At 39.3% G+C, this 22,349-nt stretch overlaps 1 protein-coding gene across 3 annotated transcripts in view; it reads left to right on the top strand.

The window, feature by feature from the left end:
• LOC127456425 (diphosphoinositol polyphosphate phosphohydrolase 3-beta-like) overlaps positions 1-22,349 on the top strand; it is a 48,795-nt gene that overhangs the window by 9,444 nt on the left and 17,002 nt on the right. For all 3 annotated transcript variants that reach the window (XM_051724907.1, XM_051724906.1, XM_051724908.1), the window contains exon 2: positions 3,738-3,848. In XM_051724907.1, coding sequence (XP_051580867.1) covers positions 3,738-3,848 — 111 coding nt within the window. The remainder of the gene's footprint in view (positions 1-3,737; positions 3,849-22,349) is intronic.

Raw genomic sequence — 22,349 nt, 5'->3', positions numbered from 1 at the left:
CATATTGATTCTTGGGTTTTCTCAACCAAAGGCTGTGATTGAACTGTGTGCCTTTTCAGTAGCAATGCGAAGGATGAATCTGTGAGATTTCTCCATATCTGTTAGGGCCACTTGGTTTGGCCGCACCTGTTCTTGCTCCCACACCTCATACCCCAAAGAAGAGCTTGACTCTCGGCATACAGAATCTGCCGCTCTAGCTGGGGGCAGCTGTTGCCGGTAGTTTATTTATATGAAGTGATACCACAGATATACATTGCCTTCTAGAAAAGTAGTGGAGTGTCAGCATTAAATGTGGGAGTAATACAGTAGAATCACATTAGCTCATCATTGATGGAGCATGTGACTCATAAACAGATATGAACACATTCATACATTTTAGTGAAAGACATTTGAGTTACACCATTAACCATTATTTGGCCTTTTTTACTGATTGTAGCAGAGAGAGAGGATAGGAATTGATGGGGATAGGGAATGGGATTAGGAATTAACGCAAACCAGACTCAAAGTCTCGTAGTCCATTTGAGCAACATGCATGAGCACCAAAATGGAGTGTGTGCTAACTGCTAAGCCGTGTCTCCAACTAGAAATTTGTGTGCCATTAGTGACAAGTGGTATTTGCATCACTATTACTATTGCGGATTAGGGATTTGAACAAACCACTAACCCTAAGTATTAAACTTGGGCACATGCAGTGTCCTTTGTGCTATAGACATGAATGATATTACTTTTTAAAACAATCAGACATACAGTATGACTTTTCCCTGCCTGATGATAAAACAGGTGAAAAAATCCTTACTTAAGCTGAAGTAGGGACCCAACAGAATATAATAGAAATTTGGATGTGGGGTCTTTTGACTTGGGCCAGTTAGCAGCCACCCAGAACACCAAGTGCATAACAACATGTTAAAAACCACTTGGCAACCACACTTAGCAATGCCCTGGCAACCACCCACAACACCCTAGCATTGTGGCAGTGAGTTTTGCATGGACAAGCACCATTTACATTTGCTTCAGAATCTGTAAAAATCTAGTTTTATGTATTTTTAAATGGTGTCATGGATAAATAAAACCCTTTTTTGACTACATAACCCCTTTTAACAAAAAATCTTTGATGTTGGCTTGACAAAGCCTTGTCTGAATTTAAACAAGTTTTAAGTTTGATGATTATACAAACCTTACTGTAAGACAAACAGCCAGCTAGCTAGATAGTCAGATAAACCATCAGATAGATAGAAAGATAGATGGAGAGAGAGAGCAACTTAAAAGAGCTGTAAGAGATTTTTTATGAAATGACATGCAGAAAATGTCTTTTATTACCTGTCAGATATCACTGAAATATGTGCCACTGTAACAGCCCTAGGCTCGATAAACAACAGGGGAAAAGATGTCAGCGGGCTGTGGTCTGATTGTTTGTTTAGCCAATCAGAAGACTTTCTGCCTGTCAATCATTGTATGCGCTCACAGTGCAGCCCATATGTGCTCGTATACTGTAAGTGCTGGTATGGTGTCCTGCTCCCACGAAACACTCACAGGCAGACGGCTAAATGCTTCGGGTGACCCTTCTGCTCCAACACAACGGTCTCTAGTGTGTTTGTGTGTGTGGACATGTCTTTGGAGTGCAGTGTTTTGGAAAGAGGGTGCGTTTCTAATTCAACGACTGGTCTGGTAGAAGTTCCAGAACTGCTAAAATCACTTACAGCACCTTGAAAGCAGATAAAAGGCCTTTTGTGGGTTTGTTTACATTTGCATTTCTTTTAATTTTTTTTTTATATATATTTTTTTTTTTATTGTTGGAGTTTGAATTAAAGGTGCTGTAAGTGTTTTTTTAGATATTTAAAGATATTAATGAAATAAGTGTCCTGAGTAGGGTTGTAACACCATACCAAAATTTCAGTAGTCTGTATCGATACCAGTGAAATTTCATTGTTCTCGATACCAATTTCGATACCGCAGAAAATATGTGCTAATATGATAATGTACTTTGAACACACTTCTTTAGCCTAAAGTTAAATTTCAATGTAAATAATAAATTAAAAGATATGCATGTTTGTTTTTAAGCAGGGCCCTACTGAAATCTGTTTTATTTTTTCCCCAAATTCTTTGTTCCTTTTCTTGCATTATTATTATTCCATGTTTTAAAGTTAATTTCATTATCAAAATGGTGTCCAATCAATAATTTTTCCTTAAACTTTTAAAAAGTAAAATATAGAACAATTACTTATCAACATACCACTGCATTTAACAAACTTTTATTCAGTACAAAAGCACTCTTGCTTGTGATATATTGCTTAATTTGTGTTATTACAATCATTATTCATTAATAATTATTTTACTGTACAGTTATAATATATTTCTGTTGCATTTTCTTCAATTTCAGGTGTTTAGCTTTTATTATGAATCATGCTTTTATTTTGACGTGTGAAACGTGTGATTGACATGGCCCAGTGTGATCGTTAAAGCGCAAATGATGTGATTTTAATTATATAAATTATATAAAAAATGCTTCAGAGTGGATTAGTGCTCATCTCTCATACAACGCGAATGATTCTCATAGTCTGTGGGGTTTCCAGTGTATGAGTGGTCTGCTTCATGTAGCTCATACAGACTAAGATTGCAGCATTTCACAGTTTATCACACTAGGACATATCACAATTTTAATTTGATTAGTTGTGCATTTCAGTGTAAAAGGGGCAACAGAGCACACACTCAAATAAGCGTGAGTATTTGAAAGCAGTCGTGTGTGCAGGTACCGGATTGAGTCTGTGCTCGGTAATGTACTGTACTGTACTGTAGAATCACTGGTATCGTTACATCTTTTTGTTTTTTAGGATCGACTTGGTACTGAAGTACCGGTACTTTTGACAAAACTAGTCCTGAGATACCTCACCGGTTTCTGTGACAGCTGGAGACTTTGTAAACAGCAAACAAATATGTGTCCACGTACCGCGGACATTGACACTTTTCACCTGTTAGTCATTTTACTTGTTCTCAGTGTTTAATTTGAAGTGGATCATTGAGGCTATGATTCATAATGTTTGTCTGTTGAGGGTGCTATTGTGCCACTGTTGAATTTGACACCCACAGGAACAAACAATGCTGCTCTTTTGCTCTTTTGGTCTCAAAATTACCTTTGGAGGGTGGGGTTTTGGAATGAGGGGCCGTGGATAATTCAACGGCTCAGTCATGTGAAAGCTTCTGAACGCTAAAAATGCTTACAGCACCTTTTAATGAGTATTTTGTTGGCCTGTTTAATAATTCCGTCAATGTAAGTCTATGGGATTTTTGTAATATTTTATTGTCTACTGTGCGAAAACCGTAAATCTGATCAGTTAGAAAAGACATACAACACTAAGTCAGAACAGTCTGAAGGTCTGTACCAAGTTTTTTGTATGTAGCTTGAATTCTCTAGGAGTTAGTATTAGAAATTTTTTCCTTGGTTTAGGGATTTTGAAAAAACCCTATACCATGTTTGTAGAATAATAGTGTGTTGGCTTTTGTCAAGCAGACTTAATTAAATTAATTGCCACAGTACATGCTGAACCTCCAGCAGTGTCAGAAGGGTCAGCAGATGGATGATACTTTTGCAGATTGATGTACTGTGAGCAGTGTCAGGTTGGGCCCAGTTATTTAATGAAGATGTTCTGACAAAGTGTTGTTGAGAACTGGGATTTGGACTTCTCTGACTAAGCTCTATCTGGGTCTGTGTGTGTGTGTGTGTGTGTGTGTGTGTGTGACAGGTCTTGCTTGTTAGCAGCAGTCGGCACCCAGATCAATGGATCGTTCCCGGAGGTGGGATGGAGCCGGAAGAGGAACCTGGAGGAGCTGCGGTTCGAGAAGTCTATGAGGAGGTGAGCTCTGTCCTCCTGTGATCTGCTCCTCAATTAATTAGAAAAGACACACCAGGAGGTTTGAATGTAAACCGCTAAGACCTCAACTTTATTATTGACTACTTGTTAGTCATTATAATCTTCTAACAATAGCAGTTATACATATGTATACAGACTAGTTTAATTAACTACCATGTAAAAATCAGTTTGGGACAATGAGAGGATCAAATCCCAGCTCACCTCGCAGATAATCACCTTCCAGAGATAATGTAAATCCATGTATTTATTAAATAAAACATGTTAAATGTTGTTGTTTTTTTTAAGTCATAGTGACAGTGCTATCCACTATGAAAAAACAACAGTCAGAAATATAAGGATTATTTATATTTACATAATTTACGTGAATGACAGGTTATAGGTTGATTAGTAGGTTATTTATGTATTTATTAAGGGAAAAAATGAAAAGTAAGTGGGGGATTTGTTGTTGACCCTGAAAAAAAAAAAACAGCTCAAACCATCCTTATCTGGTTTACTGGACTTAGCTGGGAGGCCAGTTGGTTTCCCTGCCTAAACAGTTTAAATTTACCCTCAAGGCCTCTAAAACCAGTCAACAGACAACTACAAGGCTGGGAGACTAGCCATGTCCAGCAAACCATCTTACTTGTTTTTTTGTTTTTGTTTTTCTTCAGCAGGTGAGGTTATCTGAACTTTTTGAAGGGGGTTGCATCATCAGTACTATAGGTGGTCTATTGAGTAATCATGGTCTTTGAGGGGCATAGACTTTGCAGTCTGTTAGTCCAGGGTCCTAAATGTGGTCTGACTGAACTCCAGTGCTAAATCTGTACTAGCATAGAGGCCTTTCTCATGTTTGGGTTGAGAGTTATGGGTTCCAGCTGTCCCTCATTATTTTGTCACCAGGATTGTGCTTCACATATCCACTATGTGTCTGATTTGCCTTGGTTAGGGTAATGTTAGAGACATCAGAATTGTGTCACTTCAGACTTGTTACTGGAGTGGCCCTATAGCCAAGAGCTGTTTCCTCTACTGGACTTCACGGGTCATGGTTGCAAATCCAAACAGCTGTAGGACCATGGTGGAGATATCTCTTGTAAATATCTCGGATATCCAATTTTCATTCTGAAGTATACAGTGTACATTCTTAATATAGTATAAGCATGTTTTTTTTTTCTGTCAGGAGTGTACAACCCAACAGGAAACACCCATTTATGTTGTCCAAAAGTAATTTAATGTGATAGAAATGACAATTAGTGTAGTTCATGGTATGACTTCATAGCAGATATACACTGGCGGCCAAAAGTTTGGAATAATGTAAAGATTTTGCTGTTTCGGAATAATGTTTTTATTACAATTTTTTTTTATTGATTCCATCAACAAGACAAATAAACACAACATAAAATACGGAATCGGTTAAATAAAATTAAACCCCTCCCCCTGAACAACCCCCCCCCCACCCGACACAAACACGCACTACAGTTGTCACTTACAATACAACATAAAAATAAAAAACCTAAAAAAATATACTTTCAAAAAACAAGAATGCACGTACACACCAAACTAAAAATTAAAAATATCTCTCCACTGCCCCTTCCCGAGAAACCTCCAGAAAAATATAAATATCCACCCCACTTCCTATTCGATAAATCCCATTTTCCCAACCTACTAAAAATCGCCTCCTCCAATGCTGCCTCCCTGCCCATCTCCCCGCACCACTCCTGAAACGAAGGTGCTCCAACCATCTTCCACCCCCTAAGAGTAATTTGCCTTCCAACCACAACCCTGGCTAGGACCCAACTTTTTAAATGGCTATCCCCAAAATTAATAGCCGCTCCATCACCTAAGATGCATAGTCTGGGGCAAAATGAAAATTGAGTGCCTAATACGTCACACACAAATCTCTGTACCATCAACCAAAATTATTGTATCTTAAAACAGCCCCAAAAACATGGGTTGTGTCCCCTTCTTCTGAATTGCATCGCCAGCAGTTGGGTGTGTCTTTAAGACCAAGCCTATACAATCTAGAGGGTATCTAATATAATCAATGCAAAATCTTAAATTGCATCAGATGCACCCTTAAATCTCTAGATGCAGACTTGACGTTTTTTAGAATCCTAGTCCACACTCCCTCTCCCATAATCTCTTGAGAGAAGCTGAAGCTCTGTCCCTCAGACTCTGAATTAACAGGGAGTAATACACTGATGCCTCATGACCCCTTCCAAAAGCAGTAATCACCATTTCTAGAGTATCTCCCCCTTTAGGGTATGCTACTCCCAAAATTAGTACAGAGCAGGTGGCACAGCTGTAAATACCTAAAGAACTGAGATCTGGGAATCCTGAAATGTTGGACCAAATTTTCAAATGATCTCAACACTCCACTCTCATATTGGTCACCGAGCGTATTAACCTCCCTCACAATCCAGTCTGACCAGCAGAAAGGGGGCTTATTAATACGTAATTTTGGGTTTAGCCATATGCTCGAGGCAACACTTTTGTCCATACCTTGTGGAAATGTGAAATAACGGGGTGTAATTTAACTTTCCGGTTAGTTTAATGGAAAGGATTTGCAGTGGCAAAATAGTGGCAAGAACTTCCTGTTCAATAACAAACCAGGGAGGGGCTCTCTCAGGTGGAAGCATCCAATGAGACAAATGTCTGAGACCGAATGCATAATAATAAAACAAAATCTTGGTTAGGTCTAACCCACCCTTTGTCAATCGGCCAATGTAATTTATTGAAAAGTAATCTGGGACGCTTACCATTCTAGATGAAGGACTTCGCTATGCTATCAAATTGCTTTAAGAGAGGGGACATCTACAGGGAGAGATTGTAGCAGGTAGTTGAATTTTGAAATACAATTCATTTTAACATTAACCTTTCCAATCATAAATAAATGTAATGAAGCCCACCTGCCCACATCGCTCAGACCTTTTTATTAAGGGGTCAAAATTAACTATTAAATACTGTTAATATTTAATGCCCTGTTTGGGCCACTGGAAAGTGCCCGGCTGGAAAGCCATTACTGGGCAGGATGCTGTCAGAGCCAAAGCTTTGGATTTAGACCAATTGACTCTGTATCCTGGGAATTTAGAAAAGAAATTAATAATTCTGTGGAGGCAAGGCATAGATCTAGTGGGGTCGGAGACGAATAATAAAATATCATCTGCGTAAAGCAAAAGCTTATGTGCCATGCCTTCCGCCATCACCCCTGGAAAATAATCTTCCCTTTTTATGGTGGCAGCTAATGGTTCCAGGGCAAGACAGAACAATAATGGGGAAAGAGGACAACCCTGCTGGGTGCCCCTGTCCAGAGTGAAATAATCTGAAATTAATCCATTTGTTTGTACCGCCACTACCGGATGTCTATAAAGTAACTTAATCCATCCAATAAAAGTCTTCCTGAACCCGTATATTTCCAAAATCTTAAAGATAATCCCATTCTACCATATCAAACTCTTTTTCAGCATCAAGTGAGATGGCAGGGACCGGAGTCTGCTCATTCGCAATTGACCACATGATATTAATTAGCCGGCCCGAATAAACCCCACCTGATCTATATGTATAAGAGATGTCATAACTTAATTGGTTAGCCAAAATTTTTGACAAAATTTGTACATCTAGCTGGATCAGGGAAATCGGACGGTAACTCTTACACACGCTTTGATCTTTGTCCTTTTTAAGAATGAGACTGATCCAGGCTTGTGTCATGGTTGGCAGAAGCTTTCCATTCTTTAGTGATTCCGTGTAAACTTCTAACAAAAGTGGAGCCAGTTCTGTAGTATTAGATCTATAAAACTCAGCGGCAAAGCCATCTGGCCCCGGAGCCTTGCCTGTAGGGGTTATCTCAGAATCAAGAGAATTATTTTGCTCAGTCGTCAGTTTAGGGAGTTCTAATGGTTCCACAAAGTTTCTAATATCTTAATCGGTGGACGAAGACGTGGAACTATAAAGATCAAGATAGAATTCTTTAAAAGCATTATTAATATCAATGGCTGAGGTAAAAATTTCACCACCAGCAGATTTCACTGAGGGAATGGTAGAAAAAGACTCTCTCTGCTTTATATATCTAGCCAAAAGCTTCCCTGCTTTGTCCCCCAACTCAAACTATGACTGTCTTGCCCTGAATAGCCAAAACTCCATCTTCCGTGACAAAATAGTATTATATCTGTATTTCAGTCGGGTCAATTCTCTGAGGCCATCAGACGACATTCAACGCTTCAGCTCTGCCTCGGCACTTTTAATATTCCTTTCCAACTCCGAGTTCTCGTGTTTTGGATTTTTTGATGAATGAGGCATACTGTATGATCCGACCCCTAAGAACCGCCTTAAGTGCCTCCCAAGCCATGCCCACAGAGGATACTGAGGACCAGTTGGTCTCCATATAAACATTGATTTCAGCCTTTAAAATATTTTGGAAATCAAGATTTTGCAAAAGGGATGCATTAAAGCACCAACTATATGATTTCTTTTTCTCCATATGTGGCAGCACCTCTAAACTCACCAGGGTGCGATCTGAGACTAAGATGTTTTTAAATGAGCAATCAACAACAGATGAAATGAGGGACTTAGATATCAAGAAAAAATCTATTCTAGAATAAATCTATGGACTGATGAAAAAAATGTATAGTCCCTCCCAGATGGGTTTAAAAGTCTCCAAATATCTGTAAGGCCAAGATTTTTACACATCCTATGGAGCGTCAATGTTGCCTTAGGGCAGGGGTGTCAAACTCAGTTCCTGGAGGGCCGCAGCCCTGCAGAGTTTAGTTCCAGCCCTGCTCCAAAATGCCTCATTGTAATCTTCAAGCGCTCCTGAAGACCTTGATTAGCTGCTTCAGGTGTGTTTAATTAGGGTTGGAGCTAAACTCTGCTGGACTGTGGCCCTCCAGGAACCGAGTTTGACACCCCTGCCCTAGGGGGCTTACACACTTTTGCTTCACTATGATCAAGGACTGAGTCCATCAAAAGATTAAAGTCTCCTCCCAATATTATGTCATGAGGGTTGCCAGTGGCTTGTAGCAACCCTTCAAGATCTATAAAAAGCCCTGATCATCAGCGTTCGGTGTGTAAATATTTGCCCAAATCAACCTTTGTTCCTGAATTTCATCTAAAACAATAACTCTTCCTAATTTATCTTTAATTTGTTTGAGACATTTGAATTGTAGATGCTTACTTATCAGTGTAATGACTCCCCTGCTCTTACTTGAGCCAGCACTAAAGAAAACATGTCCACCCCATATCTTCCGAAATTTTCCAGCTTTCTGCGAGGAAAGATGTGTTTCTTGAAGAAACACTATATCATATTTCTTACGTTTAAGAAAAGAAATAACCTTCCTTCTTTTTATGGGGTGCCCCAACCCATTCACATTGCACGTGGAGAGAGACAATCCACTCATATTAACATTTTACAATTTGACATATGAGAAAAAATAGATTGTGTGTCAAAAATTTAATTCTAAAGACCACATTCCACATTGGTGCAACAATCAAACCCGAACTTCACCCAGAGCAAAATAAAACAGAGAAAAGAAAAACATGCGCAATAACCCTGCACACGACAGCGCCAACCTGTGTCCATCCCTCTAAACTCAAACAGTCCATGTACGCCTACGAGAGCCCCCGCGACAACTTTGCCGTCAGATTGCTCAAGTCCGGTGCTTCTGTACAAATTTGTGAAACAGAATTATACAGCAAAAAATAGTCTATAAAACAATTTCCAGCCCATAAGCGGAATAAACGCACAAAAAAAACATGTAGATTCATCCACTTAACTGTCTCAAAGGTGTGTGCCTCCACAAAACAAGCTCCAGCCTCTAGCGGAACCAACACAAAAAAAAAACAAACGGGCCGTTCAGTTCTTCGGGCAGTCAAACTCACTCCAATGCCCTGCAAGAAATATTTAGCAAAACCAACTCCAGCCAACAGGAGGCATAAGCACCCAAAATGAGCAGATGTATTCACAAGCTGTCCTGAATAAATGAATTACACAAAACAAACTCAAGCCGCTAGGTGGAACCAGTGCAAAGAGAAACGAAAAAGGTGCCCAGCTTCCTCGGACAGTCGAGTGTATGTTTAATGAGACAGGTCCACTAGACAGCAACATGAAAATCACCAAATGGCTCACTCCAATGTTTCTATGAAGGACGGTGCTTGCTGCGGGCATGTAAATACTTTGTGGCCATCCTTGGTATCTATTCTCAGTTTGGCCGGAATCATTTGAGCAAAAGCGATCTTCTGTTGATGTAAGAGATTCTTGCAATTCTTGAATCGATCAAGTTTCTCTCTTGTCTAATTCGCAATGTCTGGGAACAAGAAAATGTTGTCTCGCGTAACACAAGATGATCTCCAGATATTTGGCCAGAATTGATCGGGGTCTGTCTCCCTCAGCAGATCTGAAAGCCGGGACTCTGAGCTCGCTTGATTTCCAGCTTGTGGCCTGTTATGCCGAGCAGACTCGGGAAGAGCTCATCTAGGAATTCCACCATATTTCTGCCTTCATGCTCAGGAATTCCAACAATTCGGACGTCATTTCGCCTACTGCGGTTCTCCAAATCCTCCAATTTTTCAAAAATTCGTTCCAAATCTATTTTGGTTGCTAGCGGATTTGCAGATAATTCCCTTTCTGATGACTCCAGATAATCAAATCCTTCTCTCGACGTCCAACAATCTTGTAACCAACTCAGAGAATTTAGTTTCCATCGTAGTAATCGATCGACATATTACAGCAAGATCCTCTAAGTTGGCAACAACTTTCATTAGCATTACAAACATGTTGGACAGTTGGCGCTGGATTTCTCCCGCCCTACCGTCCAAACCGAGTCCCTGGTCTGCAGGTCCGTCAGAGGTTTCAGCTTTAGCACATAAGTGTCTTTTATCTCTCCAGAGCCTGAGGATTTTGACTTCTTTGCCATGTTGACTTCAAAGAACAGATATGTAGCAGGATGTGTCGAATCTCACCGGATTATGACATAAAAATTATAAAAAAAATAAGCAAAGTGTGCAGAGCTCATCGGTTACACATCCACTCCTTGCATGGCGTGATGTGACTCTCTCCGGAAATTGGTACTTTAATTCACCAAAGTGGCATTCAAGTGATCACAAAGTATAGTCATTACTGATGTAAAAAAACAGCACCATCACTATTTGAAAAAAGTAATTTTTGATCAAATCTAGACAGGCCCTATTTCCAGCAGCCATAACTTTACACCTTATCCTTGTGTAATCATGCTAAATTGCTAATTTGGTACTTGCCATTATATCAAACATAGTTGAAAGCTATTTGGTTTGTTAAATGAAGCTTGACATTGTTTTTGAGTTGCCATAGCATGCAATAGACTGGCATGTCTTAAGGTCAATATTAGGTTAAAAATAGCAAAAAAGAAACCACTTCCTCTGGAAACTCGTCAGTCAATCATTGATTTGAGAAATTACGGCTATACAATGCTTGAAATTGCCCAAAAACTGAAGAATTCATACAAGGTGTACACTACAGTCTTCAAAGACAAAGGACAACTGGCTCTAACAAGGACAGAATGAGATGTGGAAGGCCAGATGTACAACTAAACAAGAGGATAAGTACATCAGAGTCTCTAATTTGAGAAATAGATGCCTCACATGTCCTCAGCTGACAGCTTCATTGAATTCTACCCGCTCAACACCAGTTTCATGTACAACAGTAAAGAGAAGACTCAGGGGTGCAGGCCTTATGTGAAGAAGAGTGGGCAAAGAAACACAGACATTGGACAACAGATAATTGGAAAAGAGTGTTATGGATCTTAACCCCACTGAGCTTTTGTGGGATCAGCCAGACTGTAAGGTGCGTGAGAAGTGCCCGACAAGACAGCCACATCTATGGCAAGTGCTACAGGAAGCATGGGGTGAAATGTCACCTGAGTATCTGGACAAACTAACAGCTAAAATGCCAAGGATCTGCAAAGCTGTCATTGCTGCACGTGGAGGATTTTTTGATGAGAACACTGTAGTTTAAGAAGTTCTGAATTTTTTTTTTTTTTAAATTGTAATAGGACATTAATAATGTGAACAATTACTGACTATACATTGTGATCAGTTGAATGCCACTTTGGTGAATAAAAGTACCAATTTCTTTCCATAAGAGCAAAATCTGTACATTATTCCAAACTTTTGGCCACCAGTGTAACTTGTTAGCTAATCAGACTGATTGAGCCAATGAAACTGTAGTCTTACTAGGGAATTCCATTTCACCACATTGACTACACTTTTTGAAAAGGTCAACAAGACCAGCTTTCAAACCTCTCTGACTAGAGATGTCATAGTTGCATTATAGGTTTTAACCTTTCAGGCATAATATATGGGCCCTGTTAAGATGGTTTAAACTGTACAGGTTATGATATGGATGCTGAATGATATGGTTGTTGATGTTCAACTTAAGGCATGTACTTGTGTACCAAATCCGATTTCTTATTACACACTATCACATTACCAAAAATACAAGTAATTGTAAATTAAGATCTTAAGAGATCAGTCGCTGCGCAAGTCTGCAATACCAGGGTATCCGCGGGTCCTTAAGTCTTAGTCTTAAATGTACTTTTTAAAATTTAAGGCCATAAAAAGCCTTAAATGTCTTAAATTACAAGAAGTCTTAAATTTCGTTTGCTGAGGTCTTAAATTTTGGGGCGTGAATAGAGGAGACGCTTAAAACAGCAGAATCTGCATGAGTCATAATCATCTCTCTCTCTCTCTCTCTTTCTCTCTCTCTCTCTCGTGCATTTAGCAGCTGATGCTTGGGTTTAGTGTGAGCGCGCGCACAGGGAAGCGCATTTTTACTGAACTAACGATGTTACATGTATAAACCTTCATAAACCCATCCATTAGAAATGCAAATGGCATTATTTTGCATCTCTAACACTTGCTCCCGCTTATAATTGACAAAGCAGTCAACGTTACAGTTTGCAAGTGCTCAAGGTTGGAGCAGTCTTTTGACACCTTTCGAATCGTTGCGCTTACTTATTTTACACTACCTTTGACAATAATTGTAAAGCTAACAGAACTACTCAGCTGCAGAGTTACACCTGTTATATCTCCCATCTCCATCTCTCTAGATCTAGGGCTGCCAACGCAATTGACACTGTTCTCACGCTCTCACGCCACACGTCCGTTTTCTCACGCAGTGATAACATCACGGAGCAAAGAGGACACTGACAGCACATGGACAGACAAGACAGAGCAGCCTGCATGATGCTGCAAGTTATTCAGACTAATCGGGGGAAAGCAGCAGCACAGCATCTCTCCCTCTCTTTCATAATTTAATCTGTTAACATTTTCAATACATCTTGTCAACTTTAAATGGCCATTTCACTCAATTTAAATTGTCATCACTTACCTTCATGCTGTTTTAAACCTGTATGACTTTCTTATTCCAGTGGATATCAAAAGGAGATATTAGGGAGTTTCAGTCACCATTCTCATTGAATAAAAAACAAGATGCAGTGACAGTGAATGTTGATTGAGACTTAATGTTTTGCTTAACATCTCCTTTTTTGTTCCGTGGCAGAGAAAAATTCATACAGACTCAAGTGTGAGCAGTGATGACAGAAATTTAATTTTTAAATGAACTGCCCTTTAGCTACCTGTTAAAGTATTTGGTAAAGGTATCTGCCAAGAAAAAAATATATAAATGTTATTCAGCACATGCTAGACCTTATTCACAGCAGTGGTATCTTTGCTTTTTAATGACAATGACAACTAGGCTGTGTGGGATAGACGTACAGACTCTTCAATTGGCTGTACTGCAGTTTCAAGTGTTTTTGGATCATTCCGTGTACAAAACATTGAAGAAATATCTTTTCAAGGACACTCAGTAGACAAAAAACTCCAGACAATATGAGTTGTGGAAAATCAGATGGGATATTGGAGCTTTTTACAGATTTATACCATGCATGCCATTGAAGAAATGGTAAGTCTATCTCTCACAGCCTCGTTTCCGTACCTATTAAAAATCAAACATGGTGCTACTGTGAATAAGGTCTATAGACCAATCCTCTTATTTACAAAAATGTCAGCAAGTGGTGGCAGAAAGCCCGCTGATTGTTGTTAGATTTGTCAGATTAGATGATTAAATGAATGTATGACACAAAACCATCATAAATACAAACATATTCTTGGCGATACAATTACTATAATGATGTGAGTTAATAACAATCATGTAATCATGTTTGTTATAAATTTATGCTGCAAAGTTGTGAGTTGAAATGATCTCCTCTGTCCAGTCAGCTCTGTTGATGATCTTGAAGCCACAGCAGTCAACTAGAGCCCTCGGAATAATTTTTCAACAACGTAATTTTTGCGCATGGTTTTTGCCACCACTTCTGTGTTTGACATAAGCTGTGACGTTGCTAAAGCACTGGTCTAATGCGTCATGTCTTGCTAGAAAGCAAGTGACTAAAGAGAAGGGTCACAATATAGGCTATATACTTTAGGCTACATGCATTCTTAATGATTTCATTTAGAGTTTTAATGTTGTATTAACTTATTAACACACAAATGCACAATAAAATATATATAAATAAAAACATGTCCTGAGACATTCAAGTAGCCTCAGTGGTTTTGTATTTACCAGCTAATGAATTAATGTGTTTTTTTTGGGGGGGGGGGAGTTTCGAAAGTGGTATTACATTTTTCTTTTGTTTGGCCTTAAAAAGTCTTAAAGTCTTAAATTTCATTCCTTTGAACCTGCAGATACCCTGAATACAGGAGAGCACCACACATTCATAATTTTTACGTATTTTACTTTTTGCCCACATATCTGAAACTGTTATAGGCAGTTTAGGTATGAAAATTATGGCCATTGGATACCTCAACATTATAGATTCCTTAATCATCATTCACAAGGTGATTTAATCCATCTGCAAGTTTACTGTCAAATTCAATTTAAGAGCCTTCACTAAGTGCATCACATATACAGGTGCATCTCAATAAATTAGAATGTCGTGGAAAAGTTCATTTATTTCAGTAATTCAACTCAAATTGTGAAACTCGTGTATTAAATAAATTCAATGCACACAGACTAAGTAGTTTAAGTCTTTGGTTCTTTTAATTGTGATGATTTTGGCTCACATTTAACAAAAACCCACCAATTCACTATCTCAAAAAATTAGAATATGGTGACATGCCAATCAGATAATCAACTCAAAACACCTGCAAAGGTTTCCTGAGCCTTCAAAATGGTCTCTCAGTTTGGTTCACTAGGCTACACAATCATGGGGAAGACTGCTGATCTGACAGTTGTCCAGAAGACAATCATTGACACCCTTCACAAGGAGGGTAAGCCACAAGCCACATTGCCAAAGAAGCTGGCTGTTCACAGAGTGCTGTATCCAAGCATGTTAACAGAAAAAGATGCACAACCAACCGAGAGAACCGCAGCCTTATGAGGATTGTCAAGCAAAATCGATTCAAGAATTTGGGTGAACTTCACAAGGAATGGACTGAGGCTGGGGTCAAGGCATCAAGAGCCACCACACACAGACGTGTCAAGGAATTTGGCTACAGTTGTCGTGTTCCTCTTGTTAAGCCACTCCTGAACCACAGACAACGTCAGAGGCGTCTTACCTGGGCTAAGGAGAAGAAGAACTGGACTGTTGCCCAGTGGTCCAAAGTCCTCTTTTCAGATGAGAGCAAGTTTTGTATTTCATTTGGAAACCAAGGTCCTAGAGTCTGGAGGAAGGGTGGAGAAGCTCATAGCCCAAGTTGCTTGAAGTCCAGTGTTAAGTTTCCACAGTCTGTGATGATTTGGGGTGCAATGTCATCTGCTGGTGTTGGTCCATTGTGTTTTTTGAAAACCAAAGTCACTGCACCCGTTTACCAAGAAATTTTGGAGCACTTCATGCTTCCTTCTGCTGACCAGCTTTTTAAAGATGCTGATTTCATTTTCCAGCAGGATTTGGCACCTGCCCACACTGCCAAAAGCACCAAAAGTTGGTTAAATGACCATGGTGTTGGTGTGCTTGACTGGCCAGCAAACTCACCAGACCTGAACCCCATAGAGAATCTATGGGGTATTGTCAAGAGGAAAATGAGAAACAAGAGACCAAAAAATGCAGATGAGCTGAAGGCCACTGTCAAAGAAACCTGGGCTTCCATACCACCTCAGCAGTGCCACAAACTGATCACCTCCATGCCACGCCGAATTGAGGCAGTAATTAAAGCAAAAGGAGCTCCTACCAAGTATTGAGTACATATACAGTAAATGAACATACTTTCCAGAAGGCCAACAATTCACAGTTTTTTTTTTTTATTGGTCTTATGATGTATTCTAATTTTTTGAGATAGTGAATTGGTGGGTTTTTGTTAAATGTGAGCCAAAATCATCACAATTAAAAGAACCAAAGACTTAAACTACTTCAGTCTGTGTGCATTGAATTTATTTAATACACGAGTTTCACAATTTGAGTTGAATTACTGAAATAAATGAACTTTTCCACGACATTCTAATTTATTGAGATGCACCTGTATGTCTGTCATGGATAAGTTGAGCTAATGGTTTTGTGGTTCGTTTTAAGGAAGACCTGTGTCATGACATTGAAAAGCCATTGTAAGAAGCTGCCAAGAGTGTAATTTGTTGACAGCTGTGAAGTATTGCAGTGACATTTAGAAACTGTGTCCTGTTACTGCTGGCCTCCTCCATCTGAAATGTACATCTCACTGAGGTTCACGAGTCACAGTGTTTGGAAGCTTGCGGTTGCCCAATTTCTGTGGCTTAATTGCTTGCTTAATTTTTTTTTTATTAATTTTTTTCCAAGTATGTCATTTATTTATAGTCCCAGTGATTTCATAGTACACTGCAAAAAAACAAAAAAAAACAAAAAAAAAATCTAAACATGCAAGATAAATGTACATGTAGCATATAATTGCACAAAATAATAGGGCTTGGTTTCAGAGAATACATTTGAATTAAGTCTTTAATTCAAAAATAGTCTTTAGATAAATAGATTTTCTAATGGAAAACAACAAAATTCTGATTAGAAAATTATGTTTGCAGTGTATGGGCTAGGATGGGCTATATGATCATATAAAGAAATTAGTCAACTATGCTGTCAAAATCTTGATGTTTCCGTAGATAACAGGTTTAATTAAATTCACTTGAAATTGCATGCTAAGAGTTTGACATTTCAGTTAAAGGAAGATTAAGCTCTGAATAAAAACATGCATGCAACTAAGCCATATTAGGCCTATTTTTTTCTGTATCCATTTTGTTCTTTATGTGCAAGATTTGAATTTTACTTCGAGGGATTTATTTGTTACATAATGTTTTAAAAGGTGTAACCCAAACCATTATAATGTTACCGAGACCCTGGAGGAGACCATAAACCTGTCTGTGAATTATGGTATGCTGCTCGGTATGGCAGCACTCATAGGACCCTGCCAGTTGCAGGATGTCTCAAAGTTCTGGTGAAGCAGGTTATTCCTCTGTGGGCTTGAATATATGTGGCTACCACAGTAAAACAAATGTAAAGGATGGCATTTGGCCACAGGAAATTAAATGAGCATCTTAAAAATGTGGTCCTCTTCCAGCTGGAGCTTAGCGATATATTGTAGATTCATTATTTTCGCAATGATTTTGTGGTTTTTAATTGGCCATTAAGTTTCCTAAAGACAACGTCATTATAGTTTTGCGATCCCCTCATTTCTCACCACTTTAATAGCTTATCTAATTTCAATTTCAGTTGTAAGGTACCACTGAAAATTAATTTCTTTGCTATTTTACAACATATTAGGGCCCACATTATACATTTCCATGTTTTTTATTTATTTGGTTGATTTAAAATTAATTAGTAACACACTTTTTAAGACCCCCCCCCCCCCCCAAAAAAAAATTATAATAATAATAGCCACAATTTGTAGAAGGGTTGGCATTCCTAAAAACATGAAATGGGGGTCACGTGATGCCATGCAAGGAGCAGACGTGTGAGCGACGAGCTCTGCGCACTTTGCTGAATTTTCGATTATTTTCATATTATAATCTGGTGAAATTTGATACACCCAGTTACACATTTGCCCTTTGTTGCAAAACTTGGCAAAGAAGTCAAAATCCTCGGGCTCGGGAGACATTAAAAGACACTCAGGATGAAAGCCCCGACAGGCCTACAGACCGAGGACTCGATTTGGATGGCGCAGCGGGAGAAGGAATCCAGCGTCAGTTATCCAACATGTCGGTGATGTTAACGAAGATTCTTGCTGACTTGGAGGATCTCGCTGTAATGCATCGATCGATCACGGCAATGGAAATAAAATTCTCCGAGTTAGGTACAAGAGTGACTGATGTTGAAAAACGAATCGATTTTCTGGAATCTTCAGAGAGGGAATTAACCGCTAATCCACCCACGACCAAAGTTGATCTGGAACATCTCCTTGAAAAGCTTGAAGATCTTGAAAAGAGAAGCCGCAGGAATAATGTTCGAATTGTTGGAATTCCTGAGCATGAGGAGGGCAGAGATATGGTGAAATTCCTAGACGAGTTTTTCCCGAGTCTGCTCGACATAACAGGCCACAAGCTGGAAATCGAGCGAGCTCACAGTGTGCCGGCTCGCAGATCTGCTGAGGGAGAAAGGCCCAGATCGATTCTGGCCAGATTTCTGAGATCATCCGATAAAGATCTTGTGTTCCTCCAGGCGAGGAGCAAAGGAAAGCTTTCTTGGAAGAACCATAATATTTTCTTGTTCCCGGACTTTGCGAGTTCGACAAGAGAAACGCGATCGGTTCAAGGAATGTAAGAAACTCTTACATCAGAAAAAGATTTCGTTTGCTCTGATGTTTCCTGCCAAACTGAGAATAGAAACGAAGGTCAGTCGCAAAGTATTTACATGTCCAAATCTGGCAATGTCTTTTATAGAATCAATGACTGAGTAAACCATTGGATGTTTCTCATGTGAGTGGGCCTGACTCGCTGTACTAACTCTTGAGGAAGCTGGGCGACATTTTGGGTTTTTTGCGTTGGCTCCGGCGAGCGGCTGGAACTTGTTTTGTGAATAACAAAACTTAAAGAAACTTTTGCATTGAAGTTCCTGGACAGATTGAGAGTGGACACTACGGATGACCGCAAAATATCTACATGCTGCTCACACAAAGGATGTTTTTTATGAAGTCGACGGATTATGTAAGTCATGGTATATACTTTTATGCAGCCTCCGAGTGAGTTGACTCGATCATCCGAGGAACCGGGATGCCGGTTTTGTTTCTTTTTGTATTGGTTCTGCCTAGCAGCTGGAGCTTGTTCTATTGAATAACACTCCTTTGGACAAGCTGTGGATTAATCTGTTCGTTCTTCGTGTTTATTCCTTCTGCTGGCTAGAGTTTGTTTTGTGGAGTATTTTTACGGGACATTGGAATGATTACGTCATCCGCTGAACTCATAACAGCCGGCTCACTGAAGATTCGTTTGTCTGTCCGAGGAATCTGATCGGTTTTATATCAGCTGAAATTTGTTTTGTGGAAGATCACACCTTTGAGACAGTTCTGTAAATGAATCTACACATTCTTTGTGTTCATTCTTCCTATTGAGTTTAAAGGGATTGACGCCGGTTGCCGCTGTCGTGCACGGGGTTAATGTGCACGTTTTTCTTTTTTGTATGTTTTGTTCGGGGGGAAGTTCAGGGGTTGATTGTTTCACTAATGGGGAATGTGGTCTGTATAATTTTGTTTTTGACACACAATTTATTTTTTCTACAATATCAATATGTCAAATGTTAATATGAGTGTACTTTCTCTTTCCACATGGAATGTAAATGGGTTGGGGCACCCCATAAAAAGAAGGAAAGTTATTACTTTTCTTAAACATAAGAAATATGATATAGTGTTTCTTCAAGAAACACATCTCTCCACGCAGGAAGCTGAAAAATTTGGGAAGATATGGGGTGGACATGTTTTCTTTAGTTCTGGCTCAAGTAAGAGCAAGGGAGTCATTATATTGGTAAATAAACATCTACAATTCAAATGTCTCAAACAGATTAAAGATAAATTAGGAAGAGTAATTATTGTGTTAGTTGAAATTCAGGGGCAAAGGTTGATTTTGGCTAATATTTACGCACCTAACGCTGATGATCATGGCTTTTTTATAGATCTTGAGGGGATGTTGCAAGCCGCTGGCACCCCTCATGATATAATATTGGGAGGAGACTTTAATCTTTTGATGGATTCAGTCCTTGATCATAGTGAAGCAAAAGTGTGCAAATCCCCTAGAGCAACAGTGACGCTTCACCGGATGTGTAAAAATCTTGGTCTTACAGATATTTGGAGACTTTTGAACCCATCTGGTAGGAACTATACATTTTTTTCATCAGTCCATAAGATTTATTCTAGAATAGATTTTTTTTTGATATCCAAATCCCTCATTTCATCTGTTGTTGATTGCTCAATTGGAAATATCTTAGTCTCAGATCATGCTCTGGTGAGTTTAGAGGTGATGCCACATATAGAGAAAAATAAATCTTATAGTTGGCGCCTTAATGTGTCCCTTTTGCAAAATCCTGATTTCCAACAAATGTTAAAGACTGAAATCAGTGTTTATATGGAGACCAACTGGTCCTCGGTATCCTCTGTGGGCGTGGCTTGGGAGGCACTTAAGGCGGTTCTTAGGGGTCGGATCATACAGTATGCATTAAAAAATCCAAAGCACAAGAACTTGTGGAGTTGAAAGTAAATATTAAAAGTGCTGAGGCAGAGCTGAAGTGCCGTATGTCATCTGATGGCCTCAGAGAATTGACCCGACTGAAATGCAGATATAATACTATTTTGTCACGGAAAGTGGAGTTTTGGTTGTTCAGGGCAAGACAGTCATACTTTGAGTCGGGTGATAAAGCAGGAAAACTTTTGGCTAGATATATAAAGCAAAGAGAGTCTTTTTCTGTCATTCCCTCTGTGAAATCTGCTTGTGGTGAAATATTTACCTCGGCTATTGATATTAATAATGCCTTTAATGAGTTTTATCTTGATCTCTATAGGTCCACGTCTTCATCCACTGATGAAGATATTAGGAACTTTGTGGAACCATTAGATCTCCCTAAACTGACGACTGAGCAAAAAAATTCTCTTGATTCTGAGATAACCTTGGAGGAGCAGGCAAGCCCTACAGGCAAGGCTCCGGGGCCTGACTGCTTTGCCGCTGAGTTTTTCAAATCTTATGCTACAGAACTGGCTCCACTTTTGTTAGAAGTTTATACTGATTCATTAAAGAATGGAAAGCTTCCGCCAACCAAGCCCGGATCAGTCTGATTCTAAAAAAGGACAAAGATCCAAGTGAGTGTAAAAGTTACCGCCCAATTTCCCTGATCCAGTTAGATGTAAAAATTTTGTCCAAAATTCTGGCTAATCGATTAAGTAAAGTTATGACATCACTTATAGATCAGGTGGGGTTTATTCGAGGCCGTAGTTCTTCTGATAATATTAGGCGTTTCATCAATATCATGTGGTCAATAGCGAATGATCAATCTCCGGTTGCTGCCATATCTCTTGACGCCGAAAAGGCATTTGATATGGTAGAATGGGATTATCTTTTTAAGATTTTGGAAATGTATGGGTTCGAGAATACATTTATTGGTTGGATTAAGTTACTTTATAGACACCCTGTAGCAGCGGTACAAACAAAAGGGTTAATTTCAGATTATTTTACTCTGGATAGGGCCACTCGGCATGGTTGCCCTCTTTCCCGTTTATTGTTCTGTCTTGCCCTGGAACCATTAGCAGCCACGATAAGAAAGGAGGATGATTTTCTAGGGGTGACGGCAGGAGGTGTAGCGCATAAGCTTCTGCTTTACGCAGATTATATTTTATTATTCGTCTCCGACCCCACTAGATCAATGCCTTGCCTCCACAGAATTATTAACTCCTTTTCCAAATTCTCAGGATACAAAGTCAATTGGTCTAAATCTGAAGCTTTGGCTTTGACAGCGTACTGTCCAGTAACGGCCTTCCAGCCGGGTGCCTTCCAGTGGCCCAAACAGGGCATTAAGTATTTGGGAATTTTATTCCCAGCAAATTTGTCTGATTTAGTTGAGTTAATTTTGATCCCTTAATAAAAAGGTTTTCGAATAATGTGGACAGGTGGGCTTCATTACACTTATCGATGATTGGGAAAGTTAATGTTATTAAAATGAATAGCATTCCAAAATTTAACTACCTGCTACAATCTCTCCCTGTAGTTGTCCCTCTCTCTTATTTTAAGCAAATTGATAGCATGGTGAAGTCCTTCATTTGGAATGGTAAACGTCCCAGGTTAAATTTCAGTAAGTTACATAGGCCGATTGACAAAGGTGGGTTAGGCCTACCCAAGATTTTATTTTATTATTATGCATTCAGTCTTAGACATTTGGTTCATTGGTCGCTTCCACCTGAGAGAGCTCCTCCCTGGTTTTGTATTGAAAAGGAAGTTCTTGCCCCTATCTTGCCACTGCAAGCCTTTCGATCAAACTAGCTGGAGAGGTTAAGTCGCACCCCCGTTATTTTGCATTTGCACTCAATATGGACAAAAGTATCAAG

This window comes from Myxocyprinus asiaticus, chromosome 18, assembly GCF_019703515.2.
Source record: "Myxocyprinus asiaticus isolate MX2 ecotype Aquarium Trade chromosome 18, UBuf_Myxa_2, whole genome shotgun sequence".
NCBI classification, from domain to species: Eukaryota; Metazoa; Chordata; class Actinopteri; order Cypriniformes; family Catostomidae; genus Myxocyprinus; species Myxocyprinus asiaticus.
Note: the sequence above shows the minus strand (reverse complement) of the source record. Positions and strands in the feature narration are given on the sequence as shown.